Source organism: Phoca vitulina, unplaced genomic scaffold, assembly GCF_004348235.1.
Source record: "Phoca vitulina isolate PV1807 unplaced genomic scaffold, GSC_HSeal_1.0 scaffold3, whole genome shotgun sequence".
Lineage (NCBI taxonomy): Eukaryota > Metazoa > Chordata > Mammalia > Carnivora > Phocidae > Phoca > Phoca vitulina.
The window spans coordinates 70,931,955-70,954,813 of NW_022589706.1; the positions used below are offsets into that span (position 1 = coordinate 70,931,955).

Sequence of the window (22,859 nt, forward strand, 5' to 3'; positions counted from 1 at the left end):
GTCTCCCCCTCCGATTTCCCCCTTCATTTTTCCCTTCCTACTCTCTTCTTTTTTTTAACATATAATGTATTATTTGTTTCAGAGGTACAGGTCTGTGATTCAACAGTCTTACACAATTCACAGCATTCACCATAGCACATACCCTCCCCAATGTCTATCATCCAGCCACCCCATGACTCCTACCCCCCACCACTCCAGCAACCCTCAGTTTGTTTCCTGAGATTAAGAATTCCTCATATCAGTCAGGTCATATGATACATGTCTTTCTCTGATTGACTTATTTTGCTCAGTGTAATACCCTCCAGTTCCATCCACGTTGTTGCAAATGGCAAGATTCCATTCTTTCTGATGGCTGCATAATATTCCTCTGTGTGTGTTAATTTTAGCCTTTCTGACTGGTTGTTTGTTTCTGACTTGTTAATTTTAGCCTTTCTGACTGGTGTGAGGTGGTATCTCATTGAGGTTTTGATTTGGATTTCCCTGATGCCGAGCAGTGTTAAGCACTTTTTCATGTGTCTGTTGGCCATTTGGATGTCTTCTTTGGAAAAATGTCTGTTCATGTCTTCTGCCCATTTCTTGATTGGATCATTTGTTCTTTGGGTGTTGAGTTTGAGAAGTTCTTTATAGATTTTGGATACTAGCCCTTCCTTCATCTGATACGTCATTTGCAAATATCTTCTCCTATTCTGTCGGTTGTCTTTTGGTTTTGTTGACTGTTTCTTTTGCTGTGCAAAAGCTTTTTATCTTGATGAAGTCCCAATAGTTCATTTTTGCCCTTGCTTCCCTTGCCTTTGGCGATGTTTCTAGAAAGAAGGTAATTTTTGATTAACGTTTTACTCTCCTTAATTTTCACCTAAAGGGGATACAGTAAGTCATTTTTTGTTGAGATATCTTTTAAAAGGATTTTTTTTGTCACCAATATTGTTGTCAATTCAAAGCACAAGGCAGTGTAATAGAGAAATGAAACATTAAAAGAAACAAGGTCAGGGACGCCTGGGTGGCTCAGCCAGTTAAGTGTCTGCCTTCAGTTCAGGTCATGATCCTAAGGTCCTGGGATCGAGTCCCACATCAGGCTCCTTGCTCAGCAGGGAGCCTGCTTCTCCCTTTGCCTGCCACTCCCCCTGCTTGTACTCACTCTCTCACTCTCTCTCTTTCTGATTTAAAAAAAAAATTAAGAAACAAAGTAAGAAAGTCACATACATGCATAAAACAAGGAGACCTTACTTACTTCTCAGGGAATTGTATGCAAGTATAAAGTTAGTAGTTGAAATGTTTTCAATTGCCTTTGTTATACCCTTAGGATTAGAGATACTCAACTTATTTTGGGGCCTGTCACAAAGTATAAATAGTTGGGGTTTTCTTTTTCTTTAAAATGTACCATCAGCTGAAAAAAATAAGCACAAGACTTCACTGTTTTTCGATGACATGATACATGGTAAGACATTAGAGGAGATGATCTTTAATTTATCTTATAAAAAAGATATAATTCTTAAACAGTTAATATTTTGCAGGCTTCATGAACTATTTTAGATATTTGGTGCATTCTTCTTCGTCACTGTCAGTGTAGTGTTTAGCCTGGCTGTGACCTGCTTTGGCTGAGCTACGTGCTCTGTTCCCGGGAGGCAGTTTATGCTGTTTAGCTCTCTCAACGGTGCAAGCATCCTGCAGTTTATTAGCCTCTTTGTCATGTCATCCTTGCTGGCATTTTCCGTTTGTCTCACACAGCTTCTTGGATTTAAAATGAAATGATTAATAAAACAAACAAATTTCTCCTGTACCCTTTACACAAAGAAGACAGACATTTGGAAGTTTATGTTCCTCATTTTACCCATCCCTTTTTCTCTCTGATGTGTTCGCCTTTCGCTCCTGAAACAAAAAGAGAAACAGCTAGTCGAATGAAATATGAATGTATTTAGAAAAGCCAGAGAAAAAATTAAAAATTTATCATTAGAAGTGAACTACATGTACAAGAAACCAGGAAGTGGAAGAAAGAAATGTTGCAAATGGAGAATAGCCTGGACCTTTCTTTTGGTATGTTTCCTCTTTGTGAAAGAATTGCCTTAATGAGAATTTAGACTCTTATCAACAGAAGTGTTTGAGAATTAAATGCCTTGAATATATTGGCAGAGTAAGATATTTCAACTAAAAAATGAATAAGTCAAATCTAAACTCAAAGTGTTGCCAAGATCTCCCTATCTGTCTATGTAGAGATTTGGCAGGTATGAATCCAAGGGAAGTTGTTGAACATGATTCTGATCCTGCCAATTTATTAATTCATGGTTTGGCTAGGATGCAGGAACCTGAATATATTCATTCTTCTGAAAGTTCCTCACAAAGACAGGATAATAGTTTGGGAGGTTGCTTAGGAGATACTTATTTAGTGAAAGTATTAGTGGGAGGGAAATAGACACACTGTAATAGGTAGGTGGTTCTCATGGAACAATTCAATTATACAAAATGTTGCTGTTGGAAAATGTATAATCAAAATAATAATTTAATATAATAGTTATGACATTTATTTTGGGGGGAATATTTGTATATTTGTCCCAGTAAGCTTTCAGCCCAGTGACACTTTTTAAAGGGGTATATCCATTCTATGTATTTAGAGACTAAGTTTGAATGATATATATCATTGCAGATATTCAGTTTCCTTATGTTTTTTAAGTAAACTCAGCCCAATGTGGGGCTTGAACACCTCACACCGAGATCAAGAATCACATGCTCAGTTTCATTATTTGTTGTCTCACATTTCAAATTGACTTTAACAAAAATAGAGTTATTTTTTCCCCAGTCATATTACTTTGCCTCCTAAGAGTATTTTGGTCATCCCATTCAGATGTCAAGGTTGATAATACTGCATGCACCAGGAAAATTTGAAAGAAAGGTTACTACTCATACAGGAACTCCCAGGAGAGCAGAGTGGGCTCAGGGATATCGAGGCTGGCTTGGGCCAGGCAGCGAGAGGGGGTCAGGTTTTGCTAGTGGCTAAGAGGTGGGACTGGGAAAAATTCCCATGTACTTGGGCTAGAGATTTTCAAGGCTTATATTTCCTATTGGTGTCAGCAAAGGAGGTGCAGGATGAGCTTTCTTGATTGGCATGTCCAGATGTGGAGCCAAAGGGGAAAGGGAGACCAAAGCTTAGAAAGAAATCAGCAGCCAAACATCACAAATGAGGTCAGGCTCTTTATTACAACTGGAACATTCTAGTGATAAAATTTTTAATTACATTCAAGTAACCACTGCATGTCTATATTAAGGGCATGCTATATATACTTTCCAAAGCCTCTGTGTCACTGTGAAGGGACAAGTGAAAGACTGAGGGTCTGTCCCTTAATTAATTTATTTTCTTTTTAGGCGGGGGGTGAGACCAAAAAGTTAAGAAACAACACAGTTGACATAAGTACTGTAAATATCCAGTACATTTATATGGGGGGTCGGGGGGGAGAGGCGGTGGTTTCCAGGACACTGTTGTATGGAAGCCTTACAATGTATTTTATGAAGTGGTAAGATAGGTACTTCCACGTTTCTCTTCTTTAAAAAAAAATAGCGGTCAATTCTCAAATGTTTATTTTTCCCAGATATTATCAGTAACTCCCAAGCCATTGCTATTTATATGAATTTTAGAGATTCATTTTGAGTTATAATTTTTAAAATATTGAGTCTTCCCCACCCATGGACATGGTATCTATCCATATAGTCATCTTTTTATAGCCCTCAATAAAGACTGGTGTCCTTCATACATATTTGCATTATATTCCTAAAATTTTGTAAAGTTTGGAGTATGTTTGTCTGTGTGTGTGCATGTGTGTACACACTATCATGAATAGAATTTGTTTCCATTACGTTTTCAAACTAGGTATTGTAGGTATGTAAGGCAGTTGCTGATGTTTGATATTATTTTGTGATTGAGCTGATCAGTTCTTGAAGCTTGACTCCTGATTCTCGCTTCTTCCTTTGTAGTTTATTCTCTTGTCTTTTTCAAGTAGACATTGATATCATCCTCAAGTAAAATTAATGTTATCCCCTAATTTTAATATTTTATATCTTATCAAAACTTTCAAAAGCTTAAAAAAAATGTTCTTGGGGCTGTCTGGGAACATGACCTGTCAGGTACACCTGAGAGGCTTACGTACCTCAGAGGTGGCCATCTTTTCCTGCTCCAGGTGAGAATGCCAGGTCATCTCCATCTCAGAGATGTAGAGGTGAGAATTCTGCCTCTACAGGAGAGCTGCTGCTGATGCCAACCTGACCTGGAACTGACCTGCAGAAGACTGCCACACAGGACATATTATTTTACAGCTCTCTTCTGATGCATTCTTCAACTATTCACACTTGATTTTAATGTTAATTCACCACTGACATAAGGCACTTTCAGCTCTTAAGTAGAAGGAACCCCAAGCCATGGTGTTAGCGGCACACCCATAAGGTAGAGGCCTGATGTGGGGTCTACATCAGAGTCTGTAGGTGAATTTGCAGGATGGACCAGCAACAGAGGATACAGTGGTTAGTGAGCAGTCTCTAGGCCAAAAACTTGTGATTTGAGCAACATATGTAAATATGGCAACGTGTGAAGAAAATTTGGGGGTTTTCTTCAACGTTTTATTGACCCTCTGGCTGAAGAAGACAATGTTTCTGTAGATATTGCTGGATGTTTGTACGTGCAATGATGGGGTGATATTATTAGGGAGTCATGTTAAAGTGTAAACTAATAAAATCATTTGACAAAAATCTGTACACCCACAGGAAGTTATCTTAACTTTTAACATGGTTGTCAATGAGATATTCTTTGACAGTTACCGGACTCAGTCATACAGCATCAGATTTAAGTAGGACCATTCACTGTGTTGAAGACTAATTGCATGAGTCTGAATTCGGAAGACATTGACCAGTCTGTCACCATCAGTGGCATGTTGATTAGGATGTTGCACCTGCTTCCCGAGATGCAGAAATCCTTCTTGCAATGCCAGGTGTGCACTCCCATTGCCTTGGTGGAAATGGACCATGGTTGAATCGCTGAGCCCTACGTGGGTGAGGGCTGACCTACAACCACTCTGTGTTCTCAGACAAGCAGATGATCAAACTTCAAGAGTCTTCTGAAAATATGCCTGCAAGGCAGATGCTTCATGCTGTCATCCTCTTTACTCACAATGATCTTGTTGACAAGGTTCAACCTGGGGACAGAGTATACAGTACAGACATCTATCGAGCTGTTCTTACTGAGTCAATTCAAGAGTGAGTAATGTGAAGTCTGTCTACAAAACCCACATTGATGGCATTTATTATCAGAAAATGGATGCAGAACATCTGCATGAAGAAGCAGATGAAGATATAGAACGGAAACTTTTTTCAGAGAAGCATGTGGTATTGCTTAAGGAGCTTTACAGAAAGCAAGGCATTTATGAGAGGATTGCTTCAGTCTCAGCTCCGAGCATGTAAGAACATGAAGATTTAAAAAAGGGAGTCTTGCTTCAGCTCTTCCTTAGAAAAAGGAAAGATTTTAGTCACATGGGAAAGGACACACTTTGTGCTGAGAACAACATCCTGATGTGTGGTGACCCTGGGACCAGTAAGTCCCAGCTTCTGCAGTATATGTACAACCCAGTCTCCTGGGACTGACTTAACGGTGTTAAGTAACAAAAGACCCTGAGATGAGACAGGTGGTCCTAAAGACTGGTGCCTTTGACCTAAGTGACGATAGCATCTGCTGTATTGATAAGTTTGAGAAGATGAATGAAAATAGGAGATCAGCATTGCACAACGTCATGGGACAGCTGACTCTCTATTGCAAAGGCTGGGATTATTTGTCAGCTCAGTGCACACACCTGTATCCTGGCAGTGGCAAATTCTATTGAGTCTCAGTGGAACCCTAAAAAACAGCCATTGGTAATACCCAGCTACCTCACATGTTATTATCAAGGTTTGATTTGATCTTCCTCATGCTGGACCCTCAGGATGAAGCCTGTGACAGGCATCTGGTTCACCACCTCGTCGCTCTGCACTACCAGAGCAAGGAGCAAGTAGAGAAGGGGTTCACAAATGTGGCAGTATTGAAGAACTCCATTGCTTATGCTCACAGCACAGTCATGTCTTGGCTGAGCCAGCAAGCCACCCAGGCTCTCATCCAGGGTTATGTAGATTTGAGGGAGATCAGAAGATTAGTAGTAGCTGAGGAATGGTTTCTGCATACCCTTGTCAGCTGAAATCCTTAATTCGCTTAGCAGAACCCCTGGACTGACACTATGGACATATCTATTCTTGCTACAGAAATGAATACCACCTCTCTGAAACGGAGAGAAGGGTTAGCTGAAACACTGAAAAAACTTAGTTTATGTAACGGCAAACACCAACTCTAAAATACTCACAACTTTTTGAGGATATTCAGGGACAATCTGACATAGCCATTACCAAAGGTATGTTTGAAGAAGCGCTGCATGCTTTAGCTGATGATGACATCTTGACAGTGGCTGGAAAAACTGTTTGCTTGCTCTGAATCTTTTGTGAGCAGTGCTGGGTGTTCTGCTTGTCTGCACTTGGGCATTGCACTTGCTTCCATATATGTTTGGCATATAGGCCAGTCAGCTGCCATGCTGCCATCAGCAGAAATAGATTCTTAAAATCATTATCTGGGTCCATAAGAAATTTTTAACTTGGGTTCAATTTTCTTAGGAAAGGGTAGGTTTTCATAAAGTGTGTGTTTTCATTTATCCCTCCACATTTTGAGTAAAAATATGATACCAGTTACAACATATATGGTAGAAATTATTTTCTTGTAGTGCCGTTTTTTTGTTTTGTTTTGTTTTTTGTTTTTTTTTTAGCACCAGGGTTTTTAATCTGTATGTATATACAGATAGCTGGATGCCAGTGTTTTTTTTTTTTTTTTTTTTTTTTTAAAATTTTTTGTTTTTTTTTTTGAGAGAGAGCACATGAGAGGGGGAGGGTCAGAGGGAGAAGCAGACTCCCTGCCGAGCAGGGGGCCCGATGCGGGACTCGATCCAGGGACTCCAGGATCATGACCTGAGCCGAAGGCAGTCGCTTAACCAACTGAGCCACCCAGGCGCCCCTGGATGCCAGTGTTTTTTGAAGGTAGCAGTCTGGGTCATGTTTTTTGTGCTTGACTTTCTAATAGCAAGCATCCATATACTTGGGGGTTTTGTAATATGAAATAAGACTTAATCAGAGCCTTTCTCCCTGTTATAGCACTCAAACATAATTCCTTCTAGAGGCTGGGTCTCATGGCTACTGTAAGATCAGGAATTAATGGTTGGAAGTGATTGGGTTCTAGGTTAATGTCTGCCACTTTATCCTACTGTACAAAACTTTTTTCATGAATAAATGACAGAACTTTAAAAATAATAAAATAAAACTTTTCTTGACTAACTGCTTTAGCTTCTACTTCTAAACTTGTGTAATTTTGATGATAAATAGCATCTTGGTTTAATAAATATGCCAAAGGTGTTTTGCTATTAAGTATTTCAAAGGTATTATTTGAAAAGACATTTTTTTAATTAGGTAAGTAATGTATCTTTCTATTTTTATTTTACTATTTTTGTACTTTTTTTATTTATTAGTAACCCATATAAAATAAAGATAATCCTTCCCCAGTGTTAAGGTGGAGAAAACTGAGCCTCAGAAAAATTAAATGACTTATTAAGGGTTGGTTACAAAGCAAATTAGTTTTATTACCAAGTTGTTTGGCTTCCAACTCTGTGTTCTATATACCATACTATTTATCCTTTTCCTTGTTCATAGTGGTAGTTTTTTTTTTATTTAAATTTTTTTATTGTTATGTTAATCCCCATACATTACATCATTAGTTTTAGATATAGTGTTCCATGATTCATTGTTTGTGCATAACACCCAGTGCTCCATGCAGAACGTGCCCTCCTCAATACCCATCACCAGGCTAACCCATCCTCATAGTGGTAGTTTTATTCACTACTGTCAAAATCATTTGGCTAAAGAAAATACCACACACCAAGAAATCAAGGGTAGAGGTACCATGTGTAAATATTATATAAACAATATCTTAGTTTCAATGTGGCTTTTTCAAATGCCTTGAATTTGGAGTGTGCATTGATGAGTCTGCAAGGGGACAGTTCTAAAGGCATGGACTACATTTTTAAAAGCTCTTGTGGCGAAAAGTTTATTAGCACACATATGCATTCTTTTTTTTTTTTAATGTTATTATGTTATGTTAGTCACCATACTATACATCATTAGTTTTTGATGTAGTGATCCACGATCCATTGTTTTCGTGTAACACCCAGTGCTCCATGCAGTACGTGCCCTCCTTAATACCCACCACCGGGCTAACCAATCCCCCCTCCCCCCTCCCCTCTAAAATCCTGTTTGTTTCTCAGAGTCCATAGTCTCTCATGGTTCATCTCTCCCTCCAATTCCCCCCGCCCGTTTTTCCCTTCCTTCTCCTAATGTCCTCCATGTTATTCCTTATGTTCCACAAATAAGTGAAACCATATGATAATTGACTTTCTCTGCTTGACTTATTTCACTTAGCATAATCTCCTCCAGTCCCATCCATGTTGATGTAAAAGTTGGGTATTCATCTTTTCTGATGGCTGAGTAATATTCCATTGTATATATGGACCACATCTTCTTTATCCATTCATCTGTTGAAGGGCATCTCGGCTCTTGCCACAGTTTGGCTATTGCGGACATTGCTGCTATGAACACTGGGGTGCATATGGCCCTTCTTTTCACTACATCTGTGTCTTTGGGATAAATACCCAGTAGTGCAATTGCTGGGTCATAGGGTAGCTCTATTTTTAAATTTTTGAGGAACCTCCACACTGTTTTCCAAAGTGGCTGTACCAACTTGCATTCTCACCAACAGTGTAAGAGGGTTCCCCTTTCTCCACAACCTCTCCAACATTTGTTATTTCTTTCCCTGTCCATTTTTGCCATTCTAACTGGTGTAAGGTGGTATCTCAGTGTGGTTTTGATTTGGATTTCCCTGATGGCTAATGATGATGAACCTTTTTTCATGTGTCTGTTAGCCATTTGTATGTCTTCTTCAGAGAAGTGTCTGTTCATCTCTTCTGCCCACTTTTTGACTTGATTATTTGTTTTTTGGGTGTTGAGTTTGAGAAGTTCTTTATAGATCTTGGATACCAGCCCTTTATCTGTAGTGTCATTTGCAAATATCTTCTCCCATTCTGTGGGTTGCCTCTTTGTTTTGTTGACTGTTTCCTTTGCTGTGCAGAAGCTTTTTATCTTGATGAAGTCCCAAAAGTTCATTTTTGCTTTTGTTTCACTAGCTTTTGGAGATGTATCTTGAAAGAAGTTGCTGTGGGCGCGATGTCAAAGAGGTTACTGCCTATGTTCTCCTCTAGGATTTTGATGGATTCCTGTCTCACATTGAGGTCTTTCATCCACTTTGAGTTTATCTTTGTGAATGGTGTTAGAGAATGGTCGAGTTTCATTCTTCTGCATGTGGCTGTCCAATTTTCCCAGCACCATTTATTGAAGAGACTCTTTTTTCCATTGCATGTTTTTTCCTGCTTTGTCAAAGATTATTTGACCATAGAGTTGAGGGTCCATATCTGGGTTCTCTCTTCTGTTCCATTGGTCTGTATGTCTGTTTTTGTGCCAGTACCATGCTGTCTTGGTGATCACAGCTTTGTAATATGGCTTGAAATCGGGCAATGTGATGCCCCCAGCTTTGTTTTTCTTTTTCAACATCTCCTTGGTGATTCGGGGTCTTTTCTGATTCCATACAAATTTTAGGATTGTTTGTTCCAGCACTTTGAAAAATGTCATTGGAATTTTGATCAGGATGGCACTGAAGGTATAGATTGCTCTGGGTAGCAGAGACATTTTAACAATGTTTATTCTTCCGATCCATGAGCATGGAATATTTTTCCATCTTTTTGTATCTTCTTCAATTTCTTTCATGAGTGTTTTGTAGTTCCTAGAGTATAGATCCTTTACCTCTTTGGTTAGGTTTATTCCAAGGTATCTTATGGTTTTTGGTGCTATTGTAAATGGAATCGTTTCTCTAATTTCTCTTTCTACAGTTGCGTTGTTAGTGTATAAGAAAGCAACTGATTTCTGTGCATTGATTTTTGTATCCTGCTACATTACTGAATTGCTGGATGAGTTCTAGTAATTTGGGGGTGGAGTCTTTTGGGTTTTCCACATAAAGTATCATGTCGTCTGCGAAAAGAGAGAGTTTGACTTCTTCTTTGCCAATTTGAATACCTTTTATTTCTTTCTGTTGTCTGATTGCTGTTGCTAGGACTTCTAGTACTATGTTGAACAACAGTGGTGAGAGTGGGCACCCTTGACGTGCTCCTGATCTTAAGGGAAAGTCTCTCAGCTTTTCCCCATTGAGGATGATATTTGCTGTGGGTTTTTCATAGATGGATTTTATGAGCTTGAGGAATGTTCCCTCTATCCCTATACTCTGGAGAGTTTTAATCAGGAAAGGATGTTGTATTTTGTCAAATGCTTTTTCTGCATCAATTGAGAGGACCATATGGTTCTTCTCCCTCCTCTTATTAATGTGTTTTATCACATTGATTGATTTGCGAATGTTGAACCACCCTTGCATCCCGGGGATAAATCCCACTTGGTCATGGTGGATGATCCTTTTAATGTATTGTTGGATCCTATTAGCTAGGATTTTGTTGAGGATTTTGGAATCCAACACATATGCATTCTTTAGTGTATTATGAGAACCTACATTTAATTGTATTATATATTTTGGTAAGGGTTTTCATGTTGTATAATTTAAATTTGTTAAGGTTACCTGCCCTAGAGAAAGCTTTCAAGCCTTTTAAACTAAATAATAAGTAAAACAACAGCTGAGCTGCTCTGGAAGAAAGTCGGGGAGGATCTCCATAGATGGACTCCCACCACAACTGGTTCTTAGAACCACAGTTTGAAAACCACTTCCCTGGGACATTTAGAAATCAGTTTAATCCATACAGATCTACCGTCTTTCTTAGCTTGTGGAATAATATTACATTCAGGCAATGTGGGCAGAGTATTTTTATTTACAGACTTGTTCTAAAATTAAATGGCAATCATTTTCTATTTTTTTCTTACTGTTAATGTTGAAACAGCTTTCAAGAGTACGCTCTGTTCATTCATGTATTTATCACTTTTAACAGATATTTATCACATGCCTATAGTGTGGAATGTATTATTCAAACCCTTTTATGTGACTACCCAAGAAAGAATTTAGAGCCTAGTAATGAATATTGGCATTATTATACAAAAAGCTATCCTCTAAGGTGAGAGACAACGAAAGGCCCCCAAAGTGGTAAAAATAGGACCCTGTGGAATCTTAGAAAGAGTGTACCATGCGGTGGTACACACTCAGATCCCGATTTCTCAGCTGTGGTGCTCTTTCCCAGGAAGGCACACAGCTGAGCCTCTGTCCAGGAACTGCCCTGCGCAGCAGGGAGCTGTTCCACTCCGTTCCTAGAGTTGTATGCACCCAGTGACCCATCATTGCAGAATAGTCTGAGTCCCTTGCCTCTGATGGGGATAACTCCAGAGTTATTTTACTCCTCCCCAGGGACTGGCCCCAGGCATCACCTGAGCCCTTGCTGTATTTCCAGCACTGTTTCACCTCTCCCTTCCCAGCCCCTCTTCTTTCACTCCCTTGCAGGTGCTTTTCTTAGGAGGACTTCAGGTAACCCTGCTGCACACAAGCAAATCCCCATTTCAGAGCTATTTTCTGGGAAACCTGACCCAAAACAGAGAAAACACATTAGAAGAATTTGCATGAAACTGATAGCATATTAATGGGAACTAGAAAATTAACAGGTTTAAGATAGGTAAAGCTATGGAAAAGAGGATATTTCAGGTGGTGGGAGCACTCTAGCTGCCGTATCTATTGGAATAAATTATGTGGACAATGACAACAATTGATTAATTTACCAGAGTGCATAAAATACATGGAGAGAATAGTCAACTGGAAAGAGATTGAGGAATTTATTTTGTATGTAAATAAAAAGCCCTAAAGAATTTTTGAGCAAGGATATGACAAAATGAGAGCTGAGTTTTAGAAAAAAAAATATATGCTTATATCTTTTAGTTTAACTAAAAAAAAAAAACCTAAGAAAAATACTACACTCAAAATATGTGAGTACATATAAACACTGACATTTTCTATGTATTCTACATGAGTAAGCCAATCAAGATTTGATAGATCCTTAAATCAAATACTTCAGCATTGGCTTAATTGATCAATTTCTGCTAAATCCTTTATGGTGATTATTTTCAATACTATATGTAGCAAAATAGAATATATCAACATTTATGTCAGTATCTCAAATCATTTAGTACCAATACATTTTCTTGTATCGATACCTGTCCTATCTAAAAGAGATCTTAATGCATCTTGGTATCTAAAGAAGTATTCTTTGAAATGGCAAAAATATTGAAATTACTCTAATTCTAATATTCATTCAACAAATATTTACTGAGTGCTACCATACGCTGTACTGTGAGATCACAGAATAAGGAAGGAAAATAGAAATATCAAAAATAATTACAAGTCTGATTAGTTCTACAAAAGGGAAACACCAACTATTCTGGAAATATGTGACTGGAGGACATCCTTAGCTATAAGAATGACAGATAGGTGGAAACATTTAAGATGAGTAGTTATTAGCCGGGAAAAGAAAGGGAAGAGTATTCCAGGAATGGGGAAGGAACAATGTTTCATGCAAGGGCAACAGAATATTCTCAGGCTTGGAGGAAAGAGTGCTTGGCGCATGTAGGCATCTGAAATAAAACTGGGGTGGCTAGAAGAGAGGTAGAATAGGGACTTGGTTCCTCATTAGCTAAAATAAGGTAGACAGGGAAAGATCATGAAAAGTTTTGTAAACCATATTCAAGTTCCTGAACTTTATTTAAGGGGCAAGCTTAAGCTACTGAGATATTTTAAATGTGGGGGCGGGGTGGTGGTGACAAAATTGGATTACTCAGTGGCTGCCAAGTGGAGAATTCATTCTGCAGCTGCCATTGGACCAAGACAGACTGGATGAGAAAATGAGACTTAACAGTCTGGTGTTCCAACTCAAAGGAAACCAGGGCAATGGTGTTGGTGGTAGGGATGGATAGAAATAGATGTCTTTGAGAGATGTTTAGGTGATTAAAATAAGATTTGGTGATTTAACATAAATGTGCAGGGGAGAAGAGAGGGTTCTAGGCTTCTGACTTGGACAAAAGTAACCCTAATAAGTTAGGGCTCTTGTTGTTGTTGTTATTTAATTTGTATACTTAGAGGAATGAAAACATATTACTTTGCTTTTGGTGTAAAGCACCATGTACCGTTTAGAATTTATGAACCTCGGGCGCCTGGGTGGCTCAGTTGGTTAAGCGACTGCCTTTGGCTCAGGTCATGATCCTGGAGTCCCTGGATCGAGTCCCGCATCGGGCTCCCTGCTCGGCAGGGAGCCTGCTTCTCCCTCTGACCCTCCCCCCTCTCATGTGCTCTCTCTCTCTCTCTCTTATTCTCTCTGTCTCAAATAAATAAATAAAATCTTAAAAAAAAAAAAAGAATTTATGAACCTGAAGGAGAGAAAGATAATTTAGGAAAACATAATCTGACTTACCAGTAGCAGTACTGACTTGGAATACAATATAGCGTTTTTACAATAATGTGTGAAAATAAATTTTTTTGCTACTAGAGCTTTTAAAATGCTGTCTATGCCCTTAGAATAGGGACTCTTGTAGACATGTCAATGTATACTCCAGCTTCGGGGCATTTGAATCATGAAGTGGGTAAAATGCTATAAAATTTAACTTATTTCAGTTCAACATACATTTTTGAGCAATCCACTATGAGATATATATATATATATATATATACACACACACACACATACACACGCACATATATATATAATGTTGGGCACACAGTTTATATAGTCTAGAGGAAGAAGTATGAAGCACGGGATGGAGATTTCAGTTCAGGTTCCTCAAATAACTTGTCACCTGGACCTCAGTTTCTTTTTCTCTAAGATACAGATAGCATAATCAAAATACTAACAATACCCTATTGACTTCTCGGTTCGCTGCAAGTATCTATTATGAATGAATATTTTAATGCATAGGTATATAGGCAAATGCACATATGCATATATGTATGCATATATATACACACATAAATGTTATATGGCAACTTCAAATTTTCCTAAACATTTCACACAAATGAAGTTGTTTTTTGTGTGTGTGTGTGTGGTTTTCTTCATCTTATAATGTAGTATTTATCTACCATTATATTTCTTTTCTGGGTAGAAATGTAATATTTCCTCTGTCAGGGATTTTTCTCTCTGAAATTAACTTATGAAACATGAGGGCACCACGGTACACCACTGAGTCTGGCATCTTTCAGTGTGATCTCTGCCTTTTTGGGCTCATATTTATTTAACAGGGTGTTCTTGGTTACCAAGCATGTCTGCAAGTTGCAAGGAACCTAGAAATATGTATAAGGAAATTAGACCAGTGTCATAAATATTTGATCTTCCATATGATCCTCCAAAAGTATCTCTAAGTTACTGTGCAGTTCAAGCATAGGGAAAAGTCCTTTAGCCTCATAACAGAGAGAAATAAATTCTTAGTAAATATTTTCTCTTCTTTTTTTTTCCCCACTTATCCTATCTATAGGGGAACAACAAACTTCTGTCTTTTGAGAAACTGATTATCCAGTGATAAATTATTCCCAACCTTTGATTCTCCTCATTTTATTTTTCTGCCTTTCTCCATTCTATATTTGATACCCACTGGTATTCCTATATAAATTAGGTAGGATGAAATCAAGACCAATTTTACTTGGTATTTTAAAGAAGGTTTACTCTGGCAGCAATTTTTACTGTCAATTTAAAGGACGTTTAGAAATTACTTGTATGTGTTATTCATACTATCAATGTCCCATTAGCTTGTTTTGTTTAGAATCTGCTGCATCACCAAGAGATAAAAAATGCAACTGTGCATGTACAAAGATAATGATTGTTCATTACCACCTGGCCAGCACATATTTTTATCAAGGCTCAGTTTGCAAAGTTGATTTGAGGATAAATGAAAAAAGAAAAAAAATAAAAATAAAAAGCTCAAAAGCATGGGAATAGTCTTAGGCAATCAAAAATCAGAGAGGTTAAGTTGGGGGCAGATAACAAGGGGCTTCAGATAAAGGGTTTATTTACTTGAAATTCCAACCGCTCAAGCATCCCTTATATCTTCACAAGGGAAGATCTTACTGATTACACATGCTAATAGCTCATTAAGAATATAACACAAAGAAGACAAATTACAGAGTCAAAAAGGTGAACAAGGTAAGTGGAGGCCACAGTTAACTAAGTGCAGGTCCCCTGATTTACTTTTTTTTTTTTTTTTTTTTTTTTTTGTACCTTGTATACAGTGTAAATAGACTAAGTTGCTCAGTACCAGATACAAGCTATGGATAGGCCATATGAGTAGTGACTGGGAATAATAATATAGTGCCAGGCAATCTAGTGCTCAAAAGTTTAAAAATTTCAGGAGTATAGCATTTTTGCAATGTAGCAATCATATTGATATATAATATCTTTGTTCTTTTCCCTAGAAATAAAGTACTGAGACAGAAACTTAAACTCTGATGTAATTAGGAGATATTATTGGGGTAGATGTATGAATGAGGACAAGAAAATCTCTAATAGAAGATTTTGGTATACCGAGAATTTTACTTAGGTTTAGAAATACAAGCTATATTTGTGAGTCAAACTCCTACAGTATTTGCTATTTAGAGATATTAATGATAATAAGATCCACTGTACTTACTCCAGTCTTCAAATTTAGAGTGATAATTGGATTCTTTGAGATGTTAATACTGAATGAACATATAGGATCAAATTGACGTGCAATAATAGGTTCATTTGCCCATATCAAGATACAGGAAATTAAGAGGCACAGAAGAGAGAGATTGTAGGGCATTCTACATGGTTCTCCGAATCCTTTCTTTCCACGTTGGACACGCACATTCTGTCTCCAAGGGAAGTTTTATCAGTTTGCCTCACACAACAGAGAGCATATACATTATGAAATGTCTCCATTTTTACTCTAAAAAGTGTAAAGCTTCAGGACATCTTCCAGGGAGCTATAAACCATTAATCTACAGATTCTGAGTTTATTTACAACAATAAGTCTTCAGTGGAGGACATCCTGCTAAGGGCTTTTATAGATAAGGACTCTTCTTCCTATTAAATATTACTAGTTTCTACCTGGAGTTCTAGTTGACAAGGACATTAAACTTACTTACCTCCTTTCTTTTTTTCTTCTCCTGGCCCGCACCCCCTCCTCCCACAGCACACATAACAGTAAAAGAAGTGAGTGGATCTGAGACCAGCTGCTTTAACACTTTTTGTCCCCAAATACTAATCAATGAAATGTAACTGAGTCAAAATTTGCAAAAACATTTCCCAAAACTACGTAAATATTCAAGCATATAATGAAATTTTGCAACCCTAATAAACTAGTTGAAAAAGACCAGGAGTATGTCTATAATTTCTGACAAAACTAGAAAGTCTTTGAAATTAAAGAATGAAATAATCATGTAGATAATGGTGATGGTGATGATGATGATGATGATAGTAATTAAGCTCTCACCACTTTTAAAGCACTCTTCTATATTCTTTATGGGTATGGTATTATAAGACACATAATAGTCTTCTGGGGTAGGCACTATTATTTTGCTATTTAATAGATGTAGAAATTGGGGTACAGAGAAATTCAGTGACTTAGCCAGGTTTACCAGCTAGTGGATTCTGACATCATTTATCAAATTCAGGTAGTCTGACTCCAAAATCCATGCTTTTGACTGCTAACTCATGTATGAGAAGAACATAGACATATCAAATTCAACATATTTTATTAATAAAACCAGATAATAAAAGAGAAGCTGGCTTATTAAGAAATAATCATGGAGGATCAGTTTTGTTGATTATTGTTATTGCAAAAATGAAATAAATATTGAAATTAATGATTAAGCAATGGTTTTATTGAATATCTGTTATGAACATAGAGTCATATGATGGGCTACCAAACACAGATGAAGTAGAAGATATAGCAAACAGCATAAAACCTGCCAAAAAAGCCTAAAAGTTGAATTAGAGGATATGGCAAAATGAGATATAGTTGGGTATCAACATCATAAAGGTGATAATTGAAGCAATTTACAAATGGAGATAACTTTTCCAAATAAGTGTGATTATCAGGCTGAAATTCTAAGTTAAAATGCTTTAGTATAGAAGTGATTTGGAATATGATTTTAATTTGTAAAATCCTAAATAAGGTGAAGACTGATCAACTAAACTGAGAAAGGAGTGGTAAACAAGAGAGAGAGAGAAGTATGACCTACATTGCCATCTGTTGGGAAATGAACATCTGTCATGTTGAATGAAAGATGAAGTTTGGAAATTCCCAATGAATCTCAACAGCCAGCATTACTATTTAAGAGCAAAAACAGATTTCAAGCCTAATTTAGCTTTTTAATTTTTTTTTTAATTTGGAAAAGATTTTTAAAGAAGAAGGAAAAAATAAATCTCCAATAAGTTAGAAACCATGGCTTTTAAGATTCCCAGATATAATTTCAAATCAAATTAGAATAGAATTGTGCTAGAGAAAGAATATTTTCAAAACTTGTCTCCAGAGTAGATTTTATGCTCTCCAGAAGCATCTTGTTTTCTGACTAATGGAACTATGCATTTCACAAGATATGGCGGCAAAAATCCTAGCCTGCAATTTAGCCTCAGCTCTACCATGGTGTCATTTTAGTAGTCATTTGACTCTTTGAGTATAAATTCCCTTGTTTGTAAAGTGGATGAGATTGGATTAAGTTATTCTCAAGGTCAACTTTCAATTGCTCTCCTATTTATTATGTGTACAATAGCCTGTTAATAATTACATGCTTGATATCATATTTATTTTGTTGATGGAAATAGTATTCCTAGAACTTCTTTTTCTCCTTCTCTCCCACTTCTCATTATTATTGTTATTGTTGTTATTGTTATTTTACTTCTTCTGAAATCTTACATTGATATCTTTACTTTAGGGTGGAGTCAGTGGGTTGACTGGAGAACTAGAATTTGGAGAGAATGGAGGAAATCCCAATGTCCACTTTGAAATTCTTGGAACCAACTATGGAGAAGAGCTTGGCCGAGGTGTTCGCAAGGTAAGACCAGACACATTGATACGTGTTTTTTCCTAAAGTAACTATAGTTTTGTTTGATTTTTCTCCATGTTATATGATCACAGTATGCATTAAAGCCCATATTGTATTTTGAAAGAGAATGGGGAGGGGAGAATTAGGCATTTAAATGACCTTAAGTACTTCTCAGAAGTATTAAGCAATAAATTCTATTTATGCCTTAGAATAATTTAAAGGAAAAAAGTGATCTAGGGAACTAGCATCATCTTCCATTCATTATAATAATAATTTGTATAAAGTAGTGAATTTAACATTTATACAATGCATAACTGCTTGGTTTTTAACTTGTAACAGGCCCAAAATCAGAATAAGAGCTTTGATACATTTCATATAGAAAGAGGAAAAGTCTACTCTAAACTGTGACATTAACAGGAGTTCAAATTCTATGTGTCATGTAATAGGTAGAAAATGGTTTGCAGGAAATGAGCTCTTATTCTATACTACAAATCACATGTAAGAATATGAGTGCCGATAAAGGATATTTTATGAACTACTGGTTCACTAACTTTCTCAAAGAGAAAATAAAAACCCCTGCAGAAATGAATTTTCTATAGTTTGGATTTGTCGTGTTTATGTATTTTTGGTAGGAAAAAACCTAAGATAATTGAGTGTACATCCAGAGCTCACAGCTGTTAATTTCTAACTGTATAAAGGTGGCTGCATTGAGAATAAGAGGTTCTTCAGTAGGTGTTTCTCTCCAGTGCTGAGAGTAGGATGCAGAGAAACTTAGATATGACAAAGTTAGGAGTTATTCTAATCCACAGTAAAAACTTCCTGGTAAATTTATGCTAGAGAGGAGTGGAAACTACCCTAATGTTTTTTTAATTATTGTTTTATAGCGAAACAAAGGAGACATATAAAAACTCTATAAAACACAAGCATAGTTCAGTGAATTATTTTAAAGCAAACAACCACTACTACAGCCAAGAAATATAACATATCAAGCATCTTAATCACCCCCACATACTTCTCCCTGATACATCGCTGGCCTCCTTTCTCAGTAGCATAACCAGTAGTCTGAATTTTATGATATTCATTTCTTTACATTTTAAGTATAATTTTATCACTATGTGTATCCTTAAATAACATAATTGAGTTTTGCCAAAATTTCAGTTTATGAATGGACTCAGTATTTCATATATTCTTTTTTCTTGCTTCTTATGTTCAACATTCTGTTTGTGTTATTTGTTCTTGTCCTTACATGTAGTTGTAGTTTATTTCCATATATTACTGTATTGTTTTTACCAAATGAATGTGTGACAATCCATTCTGGTCTGTTTCCATTTTTAGACCATTATAAGCAAAGCTGTTATGAACATTCTTGGACATATCTTAAATATATACTCTTGAACTTGTGAATATATATCTGTGGGTTTGGTATCCAGGAATAGAATTAATTAATATAAGAAAGCATATTTTGAAACTTTACCCTATGACCTCAAACCCATTTTTGTAGAGATTTACTAATTTTCATACCACCAACAGTGTAACGAGTTCTCATTGCCCTGTGTTCTCACCAAATTTTGGTTTCATTAGACTTACATTCTTATTAAGTTATTGGGTATATAATGATATATCTTCATGGTCTCAATTTTCATTTCCCTGATTATAAAAACGTTCTGTATATTTTCTTGTACTTTTTGACACTTCAGACTTCTTTTGGAATTAATTGCCCACTCAAGTCCTTTGGACATATTCTTTTGGGTTGTCTTTTTTTTTTTTTATAATTGATTCTAGGAGTTACAAATATATATATATATTATATATACATATAAATTTTTATTTAAATTGCATTTAGTTTCACAGACTCTTAACTATAGTCAACAAACTGAGGGTTACTGGAGGAGAGGTGGGCAGGAGGGGTTTGTTTACAGTAAAATACTGGTTTCAGGAGTAGAATTTACTGATTCATCACTTACATATAACACCCAGTGCTCATCACAAGTGCCCTCCTTAATACCCATCACCCATTTAGCCCATGACCCCCACCTTGCCTCCAGCAATCCTCAGTTTGTTCTCTGTAGTTAAGACCCTGTTTTATAGTTTGCCTATCTCTTTTCCCCCATGTTCATCCATTTCATTTCTTAAATTCCACATATGAATGAAATCATATGGTATTTGTCATTCTCTGACTGACTTATTTTGCTTAGCATAATACTCTCTAGCTCCATCCATGTCACTGCAAATGGCAAGATTTCATTCTTTTTTATGGCTGAGTAATATTCCATTGCATATATACACCACATCTTCTTTATCCAGTCATCAGTTGATGTATATTTGGGCTCTTTCCATAATTTGGCTATTGTAGACAATGCTGCTATAAACATCATGGTGCATCTGCCCCTTCAAATTAGTATTTTTGTATCCTTTGGGTAAATACCTAGTAGTATAATTGTTGGATTATAGGATAGTTCTATTTTTAACTTCTTGAGGAATCTCCATACTGTTTTCCAGAGTGGCTGTACCAGTTTTCATTCCCACCAATAGTGTGGGAGGGTTTCCCTTTCTCCACATCCTCGCCAGCACCTGTTGTTTCTTGTGTTGTTGATTTTAGCCATTCTCACAGTTGTGAGGTGATATCTCATTGTAGTTTTTATTTGTATTTCCCTGATGATAAGATGTTGAACATCTTTTCGTGTGTGTTAGCCATTTGTATGTGTTCTTTGGGAAAATGTCCACTCATGTCTTCTGCCTATGTATTAATTGGATTATTCATTTTTGGGGTGTTGAGTTTTAGAAGTTCTTTGTATATTTTGGATACTAACCCTCTATCAGATATATCATTTGCAAATATCTTCTCCCATTTCATAGGTTGCCTTTTTGTTTTCTTGATTGTTTCCTTCACTGTGCAGGAGATTTTTACTTTGATGAAGTCCCAATAGTTTATTTTTGCTTTTGTTTCCCTTGCCTCAGGAGATATAACTAGAAAGAAGTTGCTACAGCCGATGTCAAAGAGGTTACTGCCTGTGTTCTCCTCTCAGATTTTAATGGTTTCAGGTCTCACATTTAACTCTTTAATCCATTTTGAATTTATTTTTATGTATGGTGTAAGAAAGTGATCCAGTTTCGTTCTTTCGCATGTTGCTGTCCAGTTTTTCTAACATCATTTGTTGAAGAGACTGTCTTTTTCCCATTGGATATTGTTTCTGGCATTGTTGAAGATTAATTGAGCAATAGTTGTGGGTTACATTTCTGAGTTTTCTTTTCTGTTTCATTGATCTATATGTCTGTTTTGTGCCAATACCATACTGTTTTGATCACTCCAGCTTTATAACTTGAAGTCTGGAATTGTGATGCATCCAGCTTTGCTTTTCTTTTTCAAGACTGCGTTGACTGTTCATGGTCTTTTGTGATTCCATGCAAATTTTAGGATTGTTTGTTCTAGCTCTGTGAAAAATGCTGTTGTTGGTATTTTGATAGGAATTGCATTAAATGTGTAGATTGCTTTGGGTGGTATAGACATTTTAACAATATTTATTCTTCCAATCCATGAGCATGGAATGTTTTTCCATTTCTTTGTGTCATCTTCAATTTCTTTCATCGGTGTTTTATAGTTTTCAGAGTACAGGTCTTTCACCTTTTTGGTTAGGTTTATTCCTGGGTATCTTACTATTTTTGGTGCAGTTGTAAATGGGATTGATTCCTGAATTTCTCTTTCTGCTGCTTCATTATTGGTGTATAGAAATGCAACAGATTTCTGTACATTGATTTTTTTATCCTGAGACTTCACTGAATTCACGTATCAGTTCTAGCAGTTTTTTTGGTGGAATCCTTTGGGTTTCTATATAGAGTATCATGTCATCTGCAAATAGAGTTTTACTTCTTCTTGCTGATTTGGTTGACTTTTATTTATTTTTGTTGTCTGATTGCTATGGCTAGGGCTTCCAGTACTATGCTAAGTAACAGTGGTGAGAGTGCACATGCTTGTCTTATTCCTGACCATAAAGGAAGAGCTCTCAGGTTTAGTATTAGCTGTGGATTTTCCATATATTCCTTTACTATGTTGAGGTATGTTCCCTCTAAATGTACTTTATTGAGAGTTTTTATCATGAATAAATGTCATACTTTGTCAAATGCTTTTTCTGCATTGAAATGATCATACAGTTTTATCCTTTCTCTTATTGATTTGATGTATCACATGGATTTTGATACTAAGGTTATATTGCCCTCATAAAATGGGGTGGAGAGGGTTTTCTCTTTTTCTATTCTTTATGAGTTATACAAAATTAGAAGAATTTCTTCTCTGAGAGTTTGGTCAGTCAACCTAAATGGGCCTAGAATTTTCTTTTGGGATTTTTTTTTTAACAACAAATTCTGCTTTCCATGATAAATAAAAAAAAAAAAAGTCATGTTTTCTAATTCTCGTCAACTCAAGAAGTTTTATTGTTATGATCTTTTTATTTTTTATATGTATTGGCATAAAATTGTTAATATCTTTTAAAATATCTGAAACATTTCAATATCTGAACTTATTTTCATTTTTGAATATTTTTCTTGGTAATTAATACTTTAAAAATTATTATTATAAAGACTTCTTTTTTTTTTTAAAGATTTATTTATTTATTTATTTGACAGAGAGAGACACAGTGAGAGAGGGAACATAAGCAAGGGGAGTGGGAGAGGGAGAAGCAGGCTTCCCGCA

At 36.5% G+C, this 22,859-nt stretch overlaps 1 protein-coding gene and 1 pseudogene across 4 annotated transcripts in view; both read left to right on the top strand.

Moving 5' to 3' along the window:
• Window positions 1-22,859, top strand: part of GRID2 (glutamate ionotropic receptor delta type subunit 2) — a 1,428,484-nt gene that overhangs the window by 882,002 nt on the left and 523,623 nt on the right. For all 4 annotated transcript variants that reach the window (XM_032400835.1, XM_032400836.1, XM_032400834.1 and 1 more), the window contains exon 8: window positions 18,062-18,181. In XM_032400835.1, coding sequence (XP_032256726.1) covers window positions 18,062-18,181 — 120 coding nt within the window. The remainder of the gene's footprint in view (window positions 1-18,061; window positions 18,182-22,859) is intronic.
• Window positions 1,963-6,524, top strand: LOC116628725 (annotated as a pseudogene).